The 21224-nt window shown below is 49.9% G+C and overlaps 3 protein-coding genes across 3 annotated transcripts in view; 1 reads left to right on the top strand and 2 right to left on the bottom strand.

The window, feature by feature from the left end:
• Positions 1 to 6552, top strand: part of NDUFA6 (NADH dehydrogenase (ubiquinone) 1 alpha subcomplex, 6, 14kDa) — a 7985-nt gene extending 1433 nt beyond the window's left edge. The window contains exons 2-3 of the mRNA XM_011945110.1: positions 4901 to 5016; positions 5759 to 6552. Coding sequence (XP_011800500.1) covers positions 4901 to 5016; positions 5759 to 5890 — 248 coding nt within the window. The 3' untranslated portion in view covers positions 5891 to 6552. The remainder of the gene's footprint in view (positions 1 to 4900; positions 5017 to 5758) is intronic.
• Positions 6553 to 8389: 1837 nt separating this feature from the next.
• SMDT1 (single-pass membrane protein with aspartate-rich tail 1) lies at positions 8390 to 12392 on the bottom strand. Its single transcript, XM_011945111.1, has 3 exons — positions 12135 to 12392; positions 9697 to 9837; positions 8390 to 8639 (listed from the first exon to the last, which is right to left on the bottom strand). Exons 1-2 carry the CDS (start codon positions 12318 to 12320, stop codon positions 9700 to 9702), a joined length of 324 nt encoding a protein of 107 aa, XP_011800501.1. The 5' UTR covers positions 12321 to 12392; the 3' UTR covers positions 8390 to 8639; positions 9697 to 9699.
• A 266-nt stretch (positions 12393 to 12658) lies between these two features.
• FAM109B (family with sequence similarity 109, member B) lies at positions 12659 to 17866 on the bottom strand. Its single transcript, XM_011945109.1, has 3 exons — positions 17783 to 17866; positions 16457 to 16538; positions 12659 to 14833 (listed from the first exon to the last, which is right to left on the bottom strand). The coding sequence occupies exon 3, from the start codon at positions 14817 to 14819 to the stop codon at positions 14040 to 14042; it is 780 nt and encodes a 259-aa protein (XP_011800499.1). The 5' UTR covers positions 14820 to 14833; positions 16457 to 16538; positions 17783 to 17866; the 3' UTR covers positions 12659 to 14039.
• Positions 17867 to 21224: the final 3358 nt, after the last annotated feature.

Here is a 21224-nt window from a genome sequence, read left to right as displayed (position 1 = left end):
GTGTTAGCCAGGATGGTCTCGTGTTAGCCAGGATGGTCTCGATCTCCTGACCTCGTGATCCGTCCATCTTGGCCTCCCGAAGTGTGAGAAAGAGGTGTTTTTGAGTGAGCTGGAGCATGGTGCCACTCCTCAGGGCTGTCGAGTCCCTGCTTGTGTGTGAAGAGGCGGTAGAATGTGGTGGTTAGGAGCATGAACTTTTATCCAGGCGCTGCCCTCAACTAGCTATGTGAGTTTGGGCCGGTTATTTCATCTGTTCGTGTTTCTTCATCTTTAAAATGGGAATGATAATTCCTTCTTCAGAAAGTTACTGTATTAAGTTAAAATATCTAGAGTGCTTAGAACAGGGCTTGGTGCATATTTAACTCATTAAATATTAGCTGCTGCCATTGTTTTTGTTGTTATTTTTGTTATTTATAGGGCTTACCTTAGCAGCAGCTTCCAAGCAGAACCCGGTTCTTTGACATCTGAGAACCGTCTCTGCTCCACAGAGTCCCTGTCCTCAAGCTGACTTTTGGAAAAACTGCTACTGACCAGAACTTAAACCCACGCGATACTAGAGAAGGAGAAACTTGACTGATCCACTGGTTCAGGGACTGCAAATTCAGATGCCTTCAAGGGCAGGCAGATAAAAGATGTGTGTGGGGAGTGACAGTAGCAGTGTGTATGTGTATGTGTGTGTGTTTTGGGGTGGTGCTTTCAAATTCAGAAGTTTGAAAACATAATGTTTGCCTGGCAGAATACTTCTAGGAGTATCCAGAACCCTCTCTGGTTGCAGGAGGAAGGTGCTGGGGGAAGGAGGACCACATTCAAAAAGGGTGGCTTGTGAAGGGTAGATCAGTGGCCAAGTAGAAGACAGAACCCAGGTATCCTGACTCTGAGAATCCAGCTCTTTCTAAACCATTCCCTCCCAAGACCTTCCCTCAAATTGTATTTTGGGAAGAAAGTCCTAAAGTCAGAAGGGTCTTGAGAGGAGGAAAAGAAGGCAGAGGGTTACAGGAGCCTAAAGAGCAAGGGAAGAGGAGAGAAAAGAAGGGGTCAAGGAGTGTGCATCCCTATGGGGAAGATCAGTGATCTGTAGCTGGCCAGTTACTCAGACCTGTGCCACATGGGTTTTATGGTATCCATCATCAGGACTCCAGCTGAGGAATCAAATCAAGGAAGGGGAAAATAGTGTCAATAACTTAGAACAGCCTGAGCATTAATAAACAGAAGTAAAATTTTAAGTATTTAATGAAAAAAATAGTATTGATAACTCTTTTTTTTTTTTTTTGAGACAGTCTCGCTCTGTCTCCCAGGCTGGAGTGCAATGGCGCGATCTTGACTCACTGCAACCTCCGCCTCCTGGGTTCAAGTGATTCCCCATGCCTCAGCCTCCCAAGTAGCTGGGATTATGGGCGTGCGCCACCACACCTGGCTAACTTTTGTATTTTTAGTAGAGATGGGGTTTCACCATGTTGGCCAGGCTGTCTCGAACTTCTGACCTCAGGTGATCCGCTGGCCTCGGCCTGCCAAAGTGCTGGGATTACAGGTATGAGCCACTGTGACTGGCTGATAACTAACATTTATTGAAATGCTTACATATGACTCAGCACTTTTGCTTTTCTGCAGCCTTTCTTGCGGGTCGGGGGGTGCATTCAGAGTGTTGGGATGGGAGGAGGGAGCCTGGGACAGACCTATATGGAATTTGTCTTTCTAGAGACAAGGGTTCTTAATCTGAGGATGGGCACTCAAGGATCTGTAACCTCCTGAAACTGTAAGTAAAATGTTGCATTTATGCATGTGAACATATTGCTGACGAGAAGATTCATCACCCAGTGCCCTGCTGTGTAGTAGTTGAGGAGATCATGAGGAATGGGAGCTGGTGGGCACAAGCTCCCATAAGTATGACCAGAGAAATCTTGTTTTTTCGTTCCCAAAGTTGGTCAGGAATCTAAAATAAAAAATGCAGGAACGATAAGCACTGATATTAGGGGAAGATTCCTCATAATCTCTTCCTTAAGAGATTCTTAAGCACACGTGCTTAAGCACTGGATTCTAGCACTGGATTCTAGGCACACGTGTACCAAGGACAGGTTTGGTCAGGTGTGGTAGCTTACACTTGTAATCCCAGCACTTTGGGAGGCAGAGGCAGAAGGATCGCTTAAGCCCAGGAGTTCAAGATCAGCTTAGGCAATGTAGCCAGACGCCCGTCTCCACAAAAAAACTAAAAAAATATGGGCGTGATGGTGCGTGCGTGTAGTCTCAGCTACTTGGGAGGCTGAGGTGGGAGAATTGCTTGAGCCGGGAGGTCAAGGCTGCAGTGAGCCATGATCATGCCATTGCACTGCAGCCTGGGTGACAGAGCAAGACCCTGTCTTAAAAAAATAATAATAAAATTCCAGGTTCCATATTAGTTTGCATTTATTTTTGCATCTGTCTTCTTATTGTCCCTTTGTCTGCTCTTTACTGGAATTCCTAATATACCTTGGTGAACAGCTCTGTGGGAGGTAGAACTCAAATTTATAGTGTTTGCCATTTTCCATGGTATAAATACTCCCACCATGATTGATTTTTAAGTGAAGTCAGTGTGGACGGATTTGGGAAGAAATGTATAACTGGCTCTCCATGAGAGCCTGCTCCAGCACACCCTGGACACTTACTTCTAGTGAATGATCCTCTGTCCTCTGTGGTGTTAACATTGACCTATCAAGCTGGGATGCCAGTTCTCCTAGTAGATTTCTGCTGTTGCTTTTTCCTTGGTTGGATCAGAAACTTTGTTTTCTTTGCAGCATGGCCTGATATGTCCCTCAGCAGAGGTTTTATTTTTCTATCACTGTCACTAAGTTAGGAGTAAAAAGATTCAGGTGAGGTGCAGTGGCTCATGCCCATAATCCCAACACCTTTTGGGAGGTCAAGGATTGCTGGAAGCCAGGAGTTCCAGACCAGCCTGGGGAACATAGTGAGACCCTGTTTCTACAAAAAAAAAAAAAAAAAATTAAAGTTCAAACTTTATTGCTAATTCAATCAGAAAATGGCCTTCATCGTTTTCAGAGCTGGTTATGATAGTTCTGTAGGCCAGGGTGAACATGTCACAGGAATGACCACAAGACAAGGTATTCCAAAGGAATACACTGCTTTCCTTCACTACAGTGCTCATTCTAGCCTGGGAGCCTTGATTTTGCTGTCCCCACAGCCTAGTATGCCTCTGTCACCCTATGTGTATCCCACCTACCACGCAAGGCCCTGTTCATGACCTTGTCATCAACAAATCCACTGATGGCTGAGCGTCCCGGGGGTGGTAATGCATGTAACTGAAACCTGATTTTCAAAGGACATCCGTACATCTTATCTGAAATTCCAGGTTACTGAGTCTTTGTCACTATTTTAGGAGCTTAATCAGGGATTATTGAATATTATGATTTTATGTTTATATTCATAGCTGGCTGTCCCTCCAGTCAGAATTTAACACCTAGACAAGTGGAGCTACATCTTAAACTTTGCTTCCTCCAAGTAACCTAAGATGGTATTAATTGCTTGTTGGATTGAAGCGTCCCTAACCTGCATAAACCCCTAGCAGTCTCCCTCAACTCAAAGTTTGTGTAGTAGTTAACAGCCTAGGCCACATCATTTTACATTAATTTCACTCCTGTTTTCTTTTGCCGATTGTTCCATATAAAAATAATGCTAATGTCTATTGAGAGCTTATTCCACGTGAGGCACTATTGTGAGCATTTTGCATTGTCTCATGAAATCTCCACAAGAGCCCTGGAGTTATATGTGCTGTTACTGTCTTCATTTTATTGATAAATAAATACACTCAGCCAGGACAATGACTCATGCATGTAATCCCAGCAACTTGCCGGGCTGAGAGGCAGGAGGATCATGGGGGCCCAGGAGTTCAAGGGTGCTGCAGGTAGCTATGATCACACAGAGCAAGACCCTGTCTCCAAAAAAATAATTTTTTTTTTTTTTTGAGACACAGTCTCACTCTGTCACCCAGGCTGGAGTGCAGTGGTACCATCTCAGCTCACTGCAACCTCCGCCTCCCGGGTTGAAGTGATTCTCCTGCCTCAGCCTCCCGAGTAGCTGGGATTACAGGTGCCCGCCACCACACCTGGCTAATGTTTGTATTTTTAGTAGAGACGGGGGTTCACCATGTTGGCCAGGCTGGTCTTGAACTCCTGACCTCAGGTGATCCACCCACCTCAGCCTCCCAAAGTGCTGGGATTATAGGCGTGAGCTACCGCACCCGGCTAAAAAAAATAATTTTTTAAAAAATACACTCAGGCACAAGAAAGTTAACTTACACAGGATCATATACCTAACAAAAGTTGGGATTTGAGGCCAGGCGCAGTGGCTCAAGCCTGTAATCCCAGCACTTTGGGAGGCCGAGACGGGTGGATCACGAGGTCAGGAGATCGAGACCATCCTGGCTAACATGGTGAAACCCCGTCTCTACTAAAAAAAAATACAAAAAAAAAACTAGCCGGGCAATGTGGCGGGCGCCTGTAGTCCCAGTTACTCGGGAGGCTGAGGCAGGAGAATGGCGTAAACCCGGGAGGCGGAGCTTGCAGTGAGCTGAGATCCGGCCACTACACTCCAGCCTGGGCGATAGAGCGAGACTCCGTCTCAAAAAAAAAAGTTGGGATTTGAACCTAGGTTGTTCAAACTCTTGAAAAATGCTTTACTGCCTCTTCAAATTCAGTGGTCTTTTTCCCCAAACAAAATAATAAGTTCCTTGAGAGCAAATGCCACGAATCACACGTCTCATCCTCAGGTACCTAGCCTAGGGTCAGGCTGATTTTTGGTGAAGGAATGAATGGGTGACCTGTATGTGTTCAATGAGTATCCTTTGACTCTAGGTTTTAAAAACATGTTTTAACCATACAATTTCTACCCTGAGTCATGTTTTTCTCTCTAGTACACCAATTCCAGCTGGACATCACTGTGAAAATGGGACGGGATAAAGTCCGAGAAATGTTTATGAAGAATGCCCACGTCACAGACCCCAGGGTGGTTGATCTTCTGGTCATTAAGGTAACTGACCCACCCTGACCAATTTAAAAGATCAGCCAACTTGTTCATTACTTCTCAGTCTTTCCAAATGAACATTTTGTCTCCAAGTTTAGAAAGCAGCTACTGGTTCAGCAGTGATTATTGCTGTATTTCAGAGAAATACTTGAATTGGAGGTTATCATCTGGATAAATAGATAAGATTCATCAAGGCAACATCCACTGGGACTTGCATTTTATAACCAAAAAAAAAAGGTTTTTGGAGGAAAGTTTGAATTCTTCTTGAACCTCATCCCTAGAAGTTACCACTTCATCTGAATGCCAGTTTACAGCTGGAAGAGGCAGTTAGGCTGGTTATGAGTCCTGTATAAATGGGGTCAAATCCTGTGGTTGATTCTGTCCCCCTGGCCAGTCACATTAGCATCAATGGGAGCTTCAGCATAGACCAGTCAGTAACAGAAGAAATGATAAGCAGAAACATAAGCCAGTCAGGTTAGGTGGTCATGGGATAAGAGCCTGTTAACCTGTATGTTTCTCCTCATGGTACCAGTTAACCACAGAGGTAAAGAATCTTTGAAAGGTCTCAGAAATCATTTACCCCAACCATCTCATTGTGCAGACATAGAAACTTTGCCCAGACAGAGTAGTTACTTGCCCAAGGTCATTCAACAAGTCCATGCTGAGCAAAGAATAGAATCCTGGCCTTCAGTGTCATATGCCTTCAACTTGACCACTGTGACTGATGACCTGTCTCCTCACTGTTCAGGGAAAGATGGAACTGGAAGAAACAATTAAAGTATGGAAACAGCGGACACATGTTATGCGGTTCTTCCATGAAACAGAAGCGCCAAGGCCAAAGGATTTCCTATCCAAGTTCTATGTTGGCCATGACCCATGAAGTCACTCAGTGGAAAGGTGCATGTTGATATTATTTTAGAGCACAAATAAACTCACTATATGATGGTCACTTTGTGATAGAATTCCATTGATAAACCAATGTTCTGAAGCCTGTTTTTGCCTGAGCAAGTGGGGTTTTGGTATACACACCACCTGTTCTTTCCCTTTTCTTGAAATGTGGTGTTTGCTGTAAATTGGATTGAATTATTTTTCTCAGAACCTTGCATGTCAGTAAACAGGAAGGAAGGAGGCCATCTGTTCAAAAACTGTGACACTGGGCATGAGGCTGGATAACTTGTTAATGTAGTAGTTTCTACAGTCCCCATGATTAGACACCTTTGTGTCAGGGCACAGATATCCAAAATTAGCCAGCTCTTGCTGTCAGAGAGGGATCCGAGCAGCACTAACAGGCACAAAAGTAGAGCTGTCAAAATGGGCTAGTTTTCCTTGGGTTCTGAAGAAAATGGATGTGCAAAGGCTTGGCTCCACTACTTGTAACAAGCTCTAGCCCTTAAAATGAAATTAACTTCCTATCAGGCACCCTGCTAGGTGCACAGCTATTCAATATACACACAGAGAACAGAAATATTCCTACTGTCTTTGCAAACTCTGGTGTACCTCTCAGTGGCAGGAGAATAAAATCAACTCCGGTTCAAGAACTGATCTGTTTGGATGGTAGTCTTCTCTCGTCCTTCTCAGGGCAATCCAAATGATAGAGAAGGGGCTTTGGAATCTATAGGTATGATCACTGAGGATTCCCATACCTTTTTTTTTGTAGGGATGGGGTCTCTCCATTGCCCAGGCTGGTCTTTTTTTCTTTTTCTTTTTTTTTATTGAGATGGAGTCTCGCTGTTGTTGCCCAGGCTGGAGTGCAGTGGCGTGATCTTGGCTCACTGCACCCTCCACTTCCTGGTTCAAGTGATTCTCCCTGCCTCAGCCTCCCAAGTAGCTGGGATTACAGGCGTGGACCACCACATCCAGCTAGTTTTATATTTTTAGAAGAGACGGAGTTTCACCATGTTGGCCAGGCTGCTCTCAAACTCTTGACCTCAAGCAATCCACCCACCTTGGCCTCCCAAAGTGCTGGCGTGAGCCACTGCGCCCAGGCTAGTCTTGAACTTTGGGCTCAAATGATCCTCCTGCCTCAGCCTCCCAAAGTGTTGGGACTACAGGCCTCAGCCATTGTGCATGGCCCCAAAACTTACGGCACCAAGGATCCCTTTATATTTTCACCTTAGGAACCTGAGGAAAAAACTCAAAAGTGTTTTTGTGTTCTCTCACTCAGTAACAATAAACACATAAGACTTCTGTGATCAAACGTATGAGGGTTTTTCCCCACACTAAGCAAGTGGTCAGTTCTGCAGCAGACACCACCTGGCTGTCCTCCAATTCTCTTCCAACACTATCTACCTGGCGATAGCACCAGATTCCACAGGTTTGGGGCTCAGTCCCACAAGACTGCTCCCACCCCCATTAGACAACATTCACAAGTCCAAGCCTCCAGCACTTCTGAGCTTCAAGTTGGGGTTCCCATGACCCCTTCTTTTTAATTTGCTGGAGCAGCTTGCAGAACTTGGGAACACTTAGGTCCATTTACTGGTTTATTATAAAGAATATCACAAAAGATACAGATGAAGAGATGCATAGGGTGAGGTATAGAAGGGGCATGGAGCTTCCAAGTTCTCTCGAGGCATGCCACTTTCCAAAGCCAACTGTTCTGTTCTCCGAAAGCTCTCTGAAGCTGTCTTCTTGGGCCTTTTATGGAGACCTCATTGGATAGGGATGATTGAAGCATGGACAACGGTGGAAAAATGGGAGTAGACAAAAGAGGCATAATCTAATACAGATGGAGTGGGGAAGTCCAACAAGGCCTGTCCACATTTCTTCCTCCCAGGTAAGGGGCAAAATCCCTTCTGAAATGGGGGTCTCATGACATAAAATCAGACAAGGTAGGTCAGAGAATTCTTTTTATGGCCAACTCGAAGACAGGCAAAGGAAGATTATACTTTTAGTTTCTATGGCCTGCCTTGGGGAGTAAAAGCAGCAGGTGAAAGGAGGTCAGGAGAAGGTAGAGACTGTTGTTTTCTGAGGCCCGAAGTGCCCAACATTGTAAGAAAAACCTAAAACAAGGGCTTTGGGAGTTATAAGCCAGGAAATAGATGAAAACCTATATATATCCTCATATCACAGAACCCAAGTTTTGAATCATTCTAGTTATATTTTAGTACGCTAACAAGCAGAGCGTACTACTTAAATGACTGGCACTGAACACAGAATGGCATGAGGCTTTAGTTAGGCCGTGCAGCTTTCTTAAGGGAAAATTTGCAGTTTCTGTTGGGCTTTTGTAAACAATGAAAATCGTTCCCAGGCCCCCAGAATAGTTCACCAGGCTCCACTGCAGCCTGGATAGCCTGGGCCTATGTTTCTCTCATAAATAAAGGACAGCAGAGACAACCGCACCAACTAGAGCCTAGGCATACTGAGAAACTGCAGCAATCACTCAGTCACACACAGCTGACATTTATTATGTTTATTCATAATTTGATTGCTTGTTTGTGCAGTGCTTAGTGGACAGCACATCTCAGGGAGCCTGCCAGAGCCTGGGGTGGGACATGGTCATGGACCATACAGGAAGCTTCACCAGACTGGGAGGCTGAGGGCCTTCCCTGAGCCCTTCTGCTGATAGGGAAGGCAGAGAAGCTGAGAGCATCACCATTTCTTCAGTTACTGCTTTCTCCTTTTTGTAATGCCTGGAAGAAAGGAAAGCAGCAGTGAACTGGGCAATAGAGTAGTCTTCCATCCACAGACTGAAAGAATTCCACAAAGTGCTTCTATCAAACATGGCAGGAGAAAGGCAGCTTTGAGCACGTTTGATTGTTTATGCATATATTAACTGGGCATTCACCACGGGCCAGGCACTGGGGGCCCAAACGTATAAAAAACGTCTCCTGCCAGCAAGCTCAGAGTCTAGTAAAATTTTGGTTTGAGTATGTTTAGACACATAATACCGAGTATTTGAAGAGATGTACTGGAGGTACTGGTTGCTCAGAGGAAGGAGTAGTCAACTTTCAAATGAAGGGAGGAAGGAAGACTTCAAAGACACTGTAGAATGGGTGGAATTAAGACCCAGAGCTCTCGGAAACAGCCTTCCATGTGGGAGGAACAATGAGCCAATGTTTGGGGGTGGGTATCAGTGTGAAAACTCAAGAAATGGTGAATACTGGGAATCGGTGTGTGGCTGGAAATATGGAAGATGAGACTGGAATAAGGTGTGTGACCAGATTATGGCAAGCCTTGAATGCCAGGCTAAGGAGTCAGGAGTGTCCTCATCTCTGACAGTAATGCCATGAAGCACATATTAGAGCACATGAAGTCGGCTGGGCGCAGGGACTCACGCCTGTAATCGCAGCACTCTGGGAGGCTGAGGTGGGTGGATCACCTGAGGTCGGGAGTTTGAGACCAACCTGACTAACATGGAGAAACCCTGTCTCTACTAAAAATACAAAATTAGCCAGGCATGGTAGCGCATGCCTGTAATCCAAGCTACTCAGTAGGCTGAGGCAGGAGAATCGCTTGAACCTGGAAGGCAGAGGTTGCAGTGAGTCGAGATCATACCATTGCACTCCAGCCTAGGTAACAAGAGCGAAACTCCGTCTCAAAAAACAAACAAAAAACATTAGCCACCAAGTGGATCAATTCATTAAAGCTTCTGCCCTCAGTGTCCAAATGCTGCTACCAGGCCAGACTGCATCACAGACAGATGCTCCACCCTGCTTCCTCGTCCATCTAGGGTAAAGCAAGTCTTACCTGTTAGTCATCATCATCGTCATCCTCTGGAACAAAAATGTCATGTTCCTCAAGTAGAGCAGCAAAGTTCTTGCTAATGAGTGTCCCGACATAGAGAAAGGGGATCACAATGGAGAACACACGGAGAAGGCCAAAGGACATCTGCAGAGGGTCAGAGTGGCAGCTGTGAGCTCCAGAGCCGACTCTGGCAGGACCAAAGAAGACCTGGCCCTCTCATGGACATACCTTCCTGTGGACCTCAGACCCATCATAAGCAACTTGATTTTAAAATCCTTGGAAAAATTCAGGGCAAGAAAAGTAATCAGAAAAGGAGAGGGTCAGGCGGGGTGGCTCACACCTGTAATCCCAGCACTTTGGGAAGCCAAGGTGGGTGGACCACCTGAGGTCAGGAGCTTGAGACCAGCCTAGCCAACATGGTGAAACCCCGTCTCTACTAAAAATACAAAAAGTTGGCCCAGCATGGTGATGCACGCCTGTAATCCCAGCTACTTGGGAGGCTGAGGCAGAAGAATTGCTTGAACCCAGGAGACAGGGGTTGCAGTGAGCCAAGATTGCACCATTGCACTCCAGCCTCGGCAACAGAGTGAGGCTCTGTCTAAAAAAAAGAAAAAAGGCCAGGCGCAGTGGCTCATATTTGTAATCCCAGCACTTTGGGAGGCCAAGGCAAGCAGATCACGAGGTCAGGAGTTCGAAACCAGCCTGGCCAACATGATGAAACCCCCATCTCTACTAAAAATACAAAAAATCAGCTGGGTGTGGTGGTACATGCCTGTAGTCCCAGCTACTCAGAAGACTGAGGCAGAAGAATCACTTGAACCCGGGAGGCGGAGTGAGCCGAGACTGTGCCACTGTACTCCAGCCTGGGTGACAAAGTGAGACTCCATCTCAAAAAAAAAACAATAACAAAAAGGGATAAGGTGACTGTTATGGCCATCAAAGTGGATGAAAAGTCCACTGGAGGCCGGGCACGGTGGCTCACGGCTGTAATCCCAGCACTTTGGGAGGCCGAGGCGGGCGGATCACAAGGTCAGGAGATCGAGACCACGGTGAAACCCCGTCTCTAGTAAAAATACAAAAAATCAGCCGGGCGCGGTGGCAGGCGCCTGTAGTCCCAGCTACTCAGGAGGCTGAGGCAGGAGAATGGCGTGAACCCGGGAGGCAGAGCTTGCAGTGAGCCGAGATCGCGCCACTGCACTCCAGCCTGGGCGACAGAGCGAGACTCTGTCTCAAAAAAACAAAAAAAGTTAAAAAAAAAGAAAGAAAAGTCCACTGGAAAGAAAAGTCTAAGCCACCCTAGACATCTAAAGTTAGGACACAGCCTGCTAATTACTTTAAATCCCTACAGGCAGACGGGTGCACCAGTATTAGGAGGGCCAGACTACGGTGAGCTCTACCTGAACACGAAATACACGAAAACCGCTGACAGAAAGATGTACACTGAAGGGATATTCTATACAGTTCATTAAGTAACAAGTTCCGTGATGCCTGAGAAATTTGATTTAAAAATTTTAGAAACAGACGTATTTGAAAGTGGGCATGTATTTACACTCAAAGACTATTTAGATGGATTGGGAGAATGTCAGTAAAATCTCAGCAACGTTTCTCTCGTATTCCTAGAATTTTAAAAAAAGTTTTTTCCAACTGTTTTGATAAGGCAGGTCTTTCCCAACATGGACCTGCAGTCAACTGTGTGAGTTAGCATAGGCCAGACTAGCTTTAAGAGAATGTTTTCTTAACTCCCACACCACACAGCCCTGCAGTGCTAAAGCAAACTTTTGTTGGATATAAGGGACTGTTTCCGTTTTCCCTAGAAAAACTCAATCATGTGACAGCGTTCAGTGTTGGAAAAAGATAGAACCTGATGGGGACGGTACCAGGAAGAAACCCGGATGCTGAGGCCTCAGCGATGGCCTTGGATACTAACTTCACCGCTCTAGCCCGATTGTTCATTTGAAAAACCATGATTTTAATAATTCCCTGTACATCTGTCAGGACTGTAAATCACATGAATACTAGGTGACAACTCATAAAAAGATAAGGCCCGTCCCACATACCCTTTATTTACAGAGTCCTTTCACAATTCATATTTCATCCCATAAACTAGGAGAGGCAAGGCAGAGATTACAGGACTGGTCTAAGCTAGAAGCGCACGGCCTAGTCTTCTGACTCCAGAGGAGCAGAGCACCCCACCTCTCAGGACAAGCTAATGTGAAAAGCCATCTTCCCCTCAGCGTTTTCCCCCCATCTTCTGTCTACCTACCATTTTCTACACACCTGTCAAAATTAGCAACTCATTAGCGTATTTACTCTTGGTCCGCCTTCCAGTCTAAGGTAATCGTTATGATTGGCCTTGGCTCCCGTCAATCAGCGCCGCCCTCACGCACTCCCCACAATGATTGGCCTCAGCCCCTTCGCCCCGTCTCCAGGCAGACACTCACTTTCACCGGTTTGGGCAAAATGGCGCCGCTGCGGGTAACGATGACTGACCTCGACGGTAGCAGGCTCTGGCCTAAGCCACTCCGTGCGGCGGCGACATCGCCATCTTTCCTCAAGCTAGGCCCGCTTCGGAGAGCCCCGGACCTGACTGGTGCCAGTGCTAGCCAGCGAGCCGCTCCGGACGCCATGCCCCCAGCTCCGCCTCTCACCCAGGCACCCGGACCCCACCGCCCGGCCCCGGTGCCACCCTCGGGAAGAACACCGCCCGAAGCCTCGCGAGACTTTGAGGAGCACACGAGAGGCCCAGCCCTCCCATTCGCGCAGCGCTGGCGGCTCCTGGGGCGGTGGGAGGCGTTTGTCACTGGCCGGCGTGGTGACGTCACGAGAGCAGCGGTGCCGCCCCAGCTCCCTACGTCGGCGTCCTCCGGGGCGGGGCCGCGGTCCTGGATCCCGCACCATGGACGGCCCGGTAGCCACAGCAGACTTAACAGCCGGCTATGGAAATAAACCCAGGGAGACGAATGAGTAATAATGAAAAAGCTTTACTAGTGTTTTAACCGCATACAAAACACTGTAGCAATAAGAGAAGGGCCCGTGCTATCTGTGCTTCAACAAAATGCAGTGGCTGCAGAGCTTCCAGGCAGGGCTGGGGAACAGGCCGGGCGCCCGCCCTGGACGCATCTCCGCCTCCTGCGGGTAAGAGGCTCCGAGCGTCCCCCTTAGGCCTAGTTGGGTGCGGGTCAGTCCTGCCCAAGGCCCCAGTGAGGGGAGCCGAGGCGAGGAAGGGGCAAGTTTTGTGTGTTTGGGAGGGGGTGTCTCCTCCCGGCCTCTGCGTCTTCCCCCTGGGGCGTCAGTCTGGTCAGGCTCTGGTGACCCAGCCGCTTTGCCTCCCAGAACACTAGAAAAATCACGCTCGATGTTGGGAAGAGTAGCAAGGAAAGGTCCTGGCAGGTACACTCTGGGTGACAAGCAGGGCTATGAGAGTTTCCAGGTGGTTTCTCGAGCAGCTTCAGTTTACCGGAGCCCAGCCAGGAGAGAGAATTTTAGTACAGGAAACGAAATCCCGTGTCCAAACTCCTAGAATACCCAGGACTGAGAACCAAAGCAACAAACTTTACCCAGGGAGCCACGCTGCCTACCCACCTCTTCTTTAACCCCTCACTTGGCAGCTCCAGGAGTTGGCTGCTGAAGACAGACTACAGGAGGGCATTTCGTTGACATAAAAAAGCTACAAGCCCCTTCTGGGGCAAGGTCCAGCACCATCTGTTAACAGGGGAGCCGGGGAGAAAGGATGGGACCCCAACACTCTGAGCAGAATAAATCTTCACTGGCCGAAGACCCTCTGCCTCAAAGGGCCCTACCCAAACTGCTGAGTGAGGATCCCCAATCTTCCCACCCCTCTCAGGAAGAGCTGGGTCCCAGAAACTCCTGTGACACAATAAATCCACTTTCTCTGACAGTGTCAGAGCCTCAAGCCAATACTGCAGCCTGCCTCGGATTTAAATGCACACGAGACTCCCCAGGTTGGAAATTATGGCTCCAGAGCCTGGTGTATAGGTCAAAGGTAGGGCAAGCCTGTGACACTCTCAGGTGACATTTCCCACTTCCTTCATTTCGTTAACATCCCCTGGGAGGGGCCAGTCAGGCCAGTGAAGTCAGGAGATTGGGGTCTTGCTCTGTGGCGTCCAAGTCTCCTTTCCTCTCTGGACCTCAGGAAATAAAGAGGATGGAAGGAATGGTCCCTCAGTCCCTTCCAGACACATGGGTGGATCTGGAATCTGGAGAATGCCTAAATAGCAGGAAGGAGAGAACCCATGTCCCCTCCCAAAACACAGCGTTGGAAATGGGTAAACATTTAACTCCTGAAAAAGAACTGGCCCTGGTTTCCTGACTCAAAGGGTCCAGACTTAGGGCTTGTCCTGTTCCTCACATTTTGGCTGGCTCCTCTGGGCCCTCTGCTGCCAACACTGCCGCAGCTCCACGATCTCCTGGCCATACCAGTCATGCAGGGTAGAGAAGCAGGAGGTCTCAGGGGACACAGGGCTCTGCCCCCTGCCTAGGAGAAGGCTGGCAGGGCCCTGCAGCTCCCACTCAGCCAACCCCCGCCCTGAAGACCTGCTGCCCGCTTCTTCAACCAAGCCCACGGGGCTGCTGTCCTTGGAGATGGAGTGGCCATTCTCCAGGTCCGCAGATCGGTGGTTAGGAGCCTGGGGCTTACAGCGACTGGCAACAGACTTCCAGGATGAGCGGCGTTGCAAAGCCAGGCTCTGGCGTGCGTCCTGCAACTGGCTCTCCAACTCACGTACCACCAGGCGCATGTAGCCAAAGCTTGCCCGAGACAGCGCCTTCACCCAGGCCTCCTGGGCCGCCGGCCCTTCTGCGGCCAGCAGGTGTGGGCGCACTCCAGGGGCATCAAAGCAGATGGCAAAGGCAAACTCCTCAGGCACGGGAGCCTCAGCCAGCTCCACTGTGCAGCCTTCCAGCACCACCAGGCTCAGCGGGGCCCGGCCTTCACGACTCTCAAAGGAGAACAGCAGGTTGCCCTTGAGGACAAACCAGCATCTTCGGCCAGTGCCACTAGGGGTCGATGGGGTCCCTGGGCACCCCCAGGTGCGCAGGAAGCCCGTGTGGTCTGCTGGGGAGTCGCTGAGTGCATAGTGGGCTACACTCCTCTCGTTCAGCTTCATGGCTCCCACGGGAACTGTGAGGCGAGAGAGATGGCCGCGGATCAGAGAGGGAGGTGGTTCCCTGCCCCACTGGGGAAGAGCACTGGCTCCGGAGGTGACCTGGACCCCAGCCCTGGGGCTCCTACTCGCTTGCTGTGTCCGTAAGGCCCCTAAAGTCTCCTGAGAAGTGGGCTCGTCTTTCTTTCTTTTTCTCTCAAAGGGATGTTGTGAGAATCATGCAAAAAAAAACTGGACATTGGCGGACTTGGAGAAAAGAATAACAAGATTGCATCAGACAGGAGGCATGGCAGGACCTGGGCAGGGCTTTCAAAAATCCAAAGAAACAGGCGTCAGCTGAGCTGAAATGGACCCATCGAAACCACTGTGCTTAAACTATTCCCTGATCTGGGGTCCTCTCAACTCCAACTCTGAGGCCAAGCTTCCAGGGTTTCCATGACCCTCCTGGGCCTCTACTGGCCTCTTATTTGCATATAGCAGTTGAATCTTACTGACCTAAAGGCAGAAGCTGAGGCACAAAATATAACTTTAAAGAGTTTACTTGAGTGAAAGTAAGGACAACTGCCCAGAACAAACTTCTAAGTTGCGGTGGGGTGTGCTGCATTGGGCCTTTCCTACAAGCAAGTTTTTATAGGCAGAAGGGGGCAAGGATGACAAAGTTGTTTGGCATGAATTCTCCTTGGTTTATAGAAATAACATTGATTGGCGGGGTGCGGTGGCTCACATCTGTAATCCCAGCACTTTGGGAGGCCGAGGTGGGTGGATCACCTGAGCTCAGGAGTTCGAAACCAGCCTGGCCAACATGGTAAAACCCCATCTCTAAATACAAAAATTAGCTGGGCACGGTGGCGGGTGCCTGTAATCCCACCTGCTTGGGAGGCTGAGGCGGGAGAATTGCTTGATCACAGGAGGCAGAGGTTGCAGTGAGCTGAGATTGTGCCATTGCACTCCAGCCTGGGTGACAAGAGAGAAACTCCATCTCAAAAAAAAAAAGAAGTAATATTGATTAGTGATTGGCTATACATTGTTGAACTATAGGGTAAGAACTGTAGGGTGTCCAGTGTACAACATTTTATGGCTACTTGGTGTCCCTGTAGAGCCACATAGCAAGTGGCTTCAAGAGGTAATTCTTGATCCTTTTGTAGTTCATGAGTGTGATGATTGGGTGTTCACGTGCATGTGTGAGCCGTGCCACCCTCGAACCTTGTTACCATGTGGGCACATTACCGATCTGACATGAAGAAAAGAAAATAAAAAAGAAAAAGAGATAATTCTTTAGCTCAAGGGAGGAGTAAGACTTGACAGCTGTTGCATTTCAATATGTCTGGGCCTGATTATTTAAAGGGGCTCCAGTTCCTCAGATAAAACATTATTTTTCTCTCTCAATCTGCAGCCTTCAGGGCCAGATGGGGACCTACTCTGTAAACAAAGAGTGTAGCATAAACCCAGGGTACAGCTGAGAAGATCTAACCACAACCATTGAATGTGGGTGCCCCCAGGATCATGAACGGCACTTAGTCCAACTGTCCTTACTCATGGAAAACCAAGGCCCAGCGCAGGGAGGGGAACTTGCCCAAGGTTACATGACCGATGAGATGCAGAGCTTCGTCTCCCAAATCCCTCACACTGTACCCACTTACCAGCAGGGCTCACTGGGGGAGGGCAGGGACCTCTTGTCTGGCCACAGAGCTCAGCCCTTGGACCACCTGGTTCCCAAAGAGCCTGCAAAACAATTCTCAAGCCCAGTCAGCTTATCCCAAAGAATGAGAACTCCTACTCCACCTTCGAGGCCTAATGAAACCACAGCCTCCACCAGGAAGCCTTCCGTGACCCCTGAGAATCCCCCCACCCATCTACCCAGCCAGGAACCCCTGAGCAGCTTAAGGGGCTGGGTCCCCTTTTCTTGACCTTTACTCTTCAGACCCCAGCTCCTTGCCTGAGTCCAGGTCAGAGCTACACGTGCCCTCATGGTTCCTAGCTTTTCCCTTCTAGCACTTCCCACTCAGTTTCTTTGTGGCTTTAAGTGAAGTCACCTAATCTGGGAGGCCTTGCATGATCACCATATCATCTAAGATGGCTCTGACCACCAAGGTGGTCTGACGTAAGGCCATCTGACCAGTAGACCCCCCATTTCTGGTTTCCTTCATCTCACGACGAAGTCATTTGTGTTTACAGCACTGTTCCCAGCCCCAGAATGTCTAGGGTGGGGCTCGACTAAGTTCTCAGGAGAACCCCAATATCTAGCACTGTGCAGGGCTCAGAGAGGCCCTCAGGAGGGATCTGTTGAATTAATGGGAATACATCAGTGGACAAATCAAAGTCTCCCGCCCTCCTGGAGCCTACAGTCCCACAGGGAGAAACACACTGTAGGCAAACAAAATAAATGCTAATAAATTAATGAAAGAATAATTAGTGAAATAAGAGGTACCAAAAGGACCAGTAATGCTAAGGGTTATGGAGGAAAACAAGTGAGGCCCCTGGATGGGGAGAGAGACCATTCCAGTAGGGGTGGCCCAGGAAGCAGGAGGAGGAGATCACAGATGTTTGCCAGAGGAGTGGCCTCACTGGGGGGTCCTGGGCCGGGCACTGGGGCACACGGAAGGGGTGGGCAGCCCGTGAGGCCATGCCCCCTCCCCTCTCCCGCGTCCGGGGAAGGGCGCTCCCTCCTCTCCACCAGTAGGGGGGCCAGGCCGCCCGCACACCCAGCCTCCCGCCTGCCCCGGCGTCTTCCTGGATTCTTTTGTTGGACGAGAGGCGACCTGGGGGTGCGGGACCGCCGTGCCAGTGGCCACTGCGGGGAGCCCCAACCCGGCTGTCGCCCTAAACAGGGGTCATCCCGGTCAGGGTCTCGCTGGCTACCGCCTCGGTTTCCCCGTCCTCGTGTCGGGGCTGTTACCCACCACGTCCCCGCGGCCACGCCTTCCCTGGGGCCACTTCCTCCCGGAGCCCGCCGGGTCCACTCTCACCTCCCGCCGCTGATAGCACCGAAGCGCAAGAGGGCGATCTCGGCTCGAGACCCCTTGCCTCCGCCTGGGCTGCAACGTGGCCGCGGGAGCTGGGAGACCCCGCCCGGGAGGCTGGAGTTACCGCCCCTCCCCGCCCAGTATTCACCCGGCCCAGGATCTCCGAGGCGGCCTCGGGATCTGCGAGGGTGGGAAACTGAGGCCCGAGAGGGCGTTTAACTGCCCGAGCCACAAAACTGGTCGGTGCCGGTGGCCTCGAACCCAGAGGTCCCCCTCAGATGGTCCTCGGGCCTTGGACCCAGCCCACCGTCCGGAAAACTCAGTCCATCTCTTCCTCTCTCGTCCCCCTCTCCCTGCTAGGCCTACTTCCCGGGCAGAGCCAAACCAGGGATGTCTGGCTCTGGGCACCTCCTAAGGGTGGGCTCCTACACAGCCAGCGAGGGCCAGTCAAGCTTTTTTGGCCACCCACCGGGCCACTGGGGTCGGCTGATTTCTGCCTCTGCAAATTACTCATTTCTGCTTCCCTGGCCTGAAGCCCACCGGCAGCCCCCACGCTCTGCCCTAGTGGGTCCAGGAGGCGGCCTGCGGTGAAGGTCTCGGGAACGCACAACCAAACCCAAGAGACTGGAGCTTCTGGAAGGCCCTGGAAGCCAGAGGTGTCCTCAAACATCTGCCATGAACTTGGCTCCCACCTCAGAGCCTTTGCCCTTGCAGTTCCTGCAGCCTAGAATGGCCTTCCTTCCCACCCCCAGCCGCAGCTCCACTCCTCAGGACACCTCTGGACGCAGATTTGAGTCTCTGCTCAGAGGTCACCTCTGGGACCATTGTAAAGCAATCTGCCCTGCAGTCTGTGTCCCATCCCTGGGGTGTTATTTCCATCAGAGCACTCACTGCTAGAGTAAACTATCCTATGCTCATGCCTTTATTTTCTTGTTTATTGCCTGTCTCCCCTACTAAATTTTATTCAGTTAATACTATACACCATAATAAATGTGTTAGAAGGTAATAAGTGGCATGGAAAAAACAGAGGAGGATAAGGGAGATGGGAAATTGTGGGAGTAGGGAGGTTGCAATTGCAAATAGAGTGGTCAGGGTAGGCCTCACTGAGAAAGTAACATTGGACAAATACTTGAAGGAAATGAGGGAGCCAGTCATGCCAATTCCAGGCAGAGGGAACAGTCAGCGCAGTGGCCCTCAGGCCTGTTGTGTTTGAGGACCTGCAAGAAGGCCAGTGAGGCTGGGAGGCCTGGGGAGGGGGCCGCAAACAGTAGGAGGTGGGGTGGAAGGGGTGGGATGGGGCTCTGTAAATCTGGGAGGGCTGTTAGTCTAGACAGGGCTGTGAGGAGGGACCTGAGAGATTTCAAGGCGTACTCTCGCTGCTGTGGCGAGAATCAATGTCAGTGGAAGCTGGAGACCAGTGAGAAGCCTGCTGCCACTATCCAGGCGAGATGTCACAAGGGCGGTGAGAGCAGGGAGGGAGAGGCAGCCAGATTTAGAATGGCTTTTGAAGGTAGACAACACAGGATTTGCTGAGGAGTTGGATGTAGGGAGTGAGGGAAAGAGCAGGAAGGACTGCACAGTTTTGGCTTGAGCACCTAGGAGAGTTGTCATTATCTGAGATGTGGAAAGTGGCCGGTGCTTGGTCTGGGTTATGTTTGAGATGCCCAGTGGTCATCTGAGTGAAGGTGCTGTTAGGGGTCAGAAATCGATGCCTAAAAATATGACACTTGGGCGTGCTGAGTACTTTGAACCAAAGGACACTGAAGAGCCTCAGAAGCAAAGTCTCTCTCTGACCTTCTCCTGCCCCCCTTCTTTCTCCCGTTTTTCTCCTGCAAGGCAGGCCATAGAAACTGAAATTCCTCCTCCTTAAGGTGAGTTACAGAAACTACAAATATTGGCCGGGCACAGTGGCTCATGCCTGTCATCCTAGCACTTTGGGAGGCCGAGGCGGGCGGATCACAAGGTCAAGAGATCGAGACCATCCTGGCCAACATGGTGAAACCCCGTCACTACTAAAAATACAAAAATTACCTGGGTGTGGTGGTGTGCGCCTGTAGTCCCAACTACTCGGGAGGCTGAGGCAGGAGAATCACTTGAGCCTGGGAGGTGGAGGTTGCAGTGAGCAGAGATCGCGCCACTGCCATCCAGCCTGGCGACAGAGGGAGACTGTCTCAAAAAAAAAAAAAAAAAAAGAAAAAGAAACTACGAATATTACTGGAAACATCCCCCACCTTTCTGTGTCAGGCCTGGCCATAAAGGAATTCTCTGACCTACCTTGTCTGACACTAGGCCATAAGACTCTCATTCCAGAAGGGGTCCTGCCCTCTTCCCAGCAAGAGGGAATGCCACACAGAGAGAAGAAGAAGAATCTGAACAGACAGACATTGCTGGTTTCCACACTCAGCTATTAACATCAAATCATTCCCTTTTGTCTAATTGCATTTATACAATTGTCCATTCCTTATTCCTTTTTTCTGTTGCCCAGGCTGGAGTACAGTGACATAATCACAACTCACTACAACCTCGACCTCCTGGACTCAAGCAATCCTCCTACCTCAGCCTCCCAAGTAGCTGGAACCACAGGCACCTGCCCGGTTTTTTAATTTTTTGTAGAGACGGGGTCTCACTATGTTGGACACAGGCTGTCCTTAAATGTCTGGCCTCAAGCGATCCTCCTGCCTCAGCCTTCCAAACTGCTGGGATTACAGGCATGAGCCAGCAGACCCGGCCAGTGGTGTCCATTCATCATCAAAGACATAAAAATAAAGTTTTCCCTGAGTATTTGTGTCTTCATTCCTGAAGGCTCCCAAGTCACATAAAACATTGCGTAAATCAATCTGTTACGCTTTTCTCTTGCTAACCTATATTTTGTTTATAGGAGTGTCCGCTGTGACCTTTGGGATGACTAAGGAAAAATATCTCTCTGCCCCTACAATGCCCGGAACAAAGCATGTGGCAGCTAGCAGTTTCTCAATAAATACTTGATGAATGAATGAAGGAAGTAGCCGAGCCTGTGCGAGCAGTCCCTGAGCGTCAGGCGGGGAAGGGGAGCCGGCTGCCTTTGCTGGAGCTGCCACCGCCAGCTTTGGTGCCTCCCACGCATCCTCCTCGTAGAGACGATTAATCCCAGACTTCCATTTTCCCAGCGGCTCACTAAGGGGGGCCTTGCTTCAGAGCAGTCTCTCATTTCCTCTGCCCAAAGCCCTCAGCAGGTATTCACTTCACGGCCGCTTACTGAGCACCCACGGTGAGGCTGGCACGATCCTCGCCCTCGTGGTCCCCACAGAAGTGGAGGCCTCGCGGGGTCCGGGCCACGAAGGACAGCCCCAAGCCGGCTCTGCCAATGCCAGCCTCGCTAGCACGCAGGGCGGGACCCCAGTGGGGAAGGGCTTGGGGAGGCTGGGAAGCTGGGCCCGTATGGGCGGGGCACAGCGTTGCTAGGGGG

The sequence above is a fragment of the Colobus angolensis genome, unplaced genomic scaffold (genome assembly GCF_000951035.1).
Source record: "Colobus angolensis palliatus isolate OR3802 unplaced genomic scaffold, Cang.pa_1.0 Scaffold239, whole genome shotgun sequence".
NCBI lineage: Eukaryota > Metazoa > Chordata > Mammalia > Primates > Cercopithecidae > Colobus > Colobus angolensis.
Note: the sequence above shows the minus strand (reverse complement) of the source record. Positions and strands in the feature narration are given on the sequence as shown.

What these genes read in the sequence shown, in the direction of transcription:
- SMDT1 (XM_011945111.1), bottom strand. Translation starts at nt 12,320, where the DNA reads ATGGCGTCCGGAGCGGCTCGCTGGCTAGCACTGGCACCAGTCAGGTCC. An exon ending in TTTTGCCCAAACCGGTGAAA is followed by an intron (nt 9,838 to 12,134) that starts GTGAGTGTCTGC and finishes GACCCTCTGCAG; the next exon opens with ATGTCCTTTGGCCTTCTCCG.
- FAM109B (XM_011945109.1), bottom strand. Translation starts at nt 14,819, where the DNA reads ATGAAGCTGAACGAGAGGAGTGTAGCCCACTATGCACTCAGCGACTCC.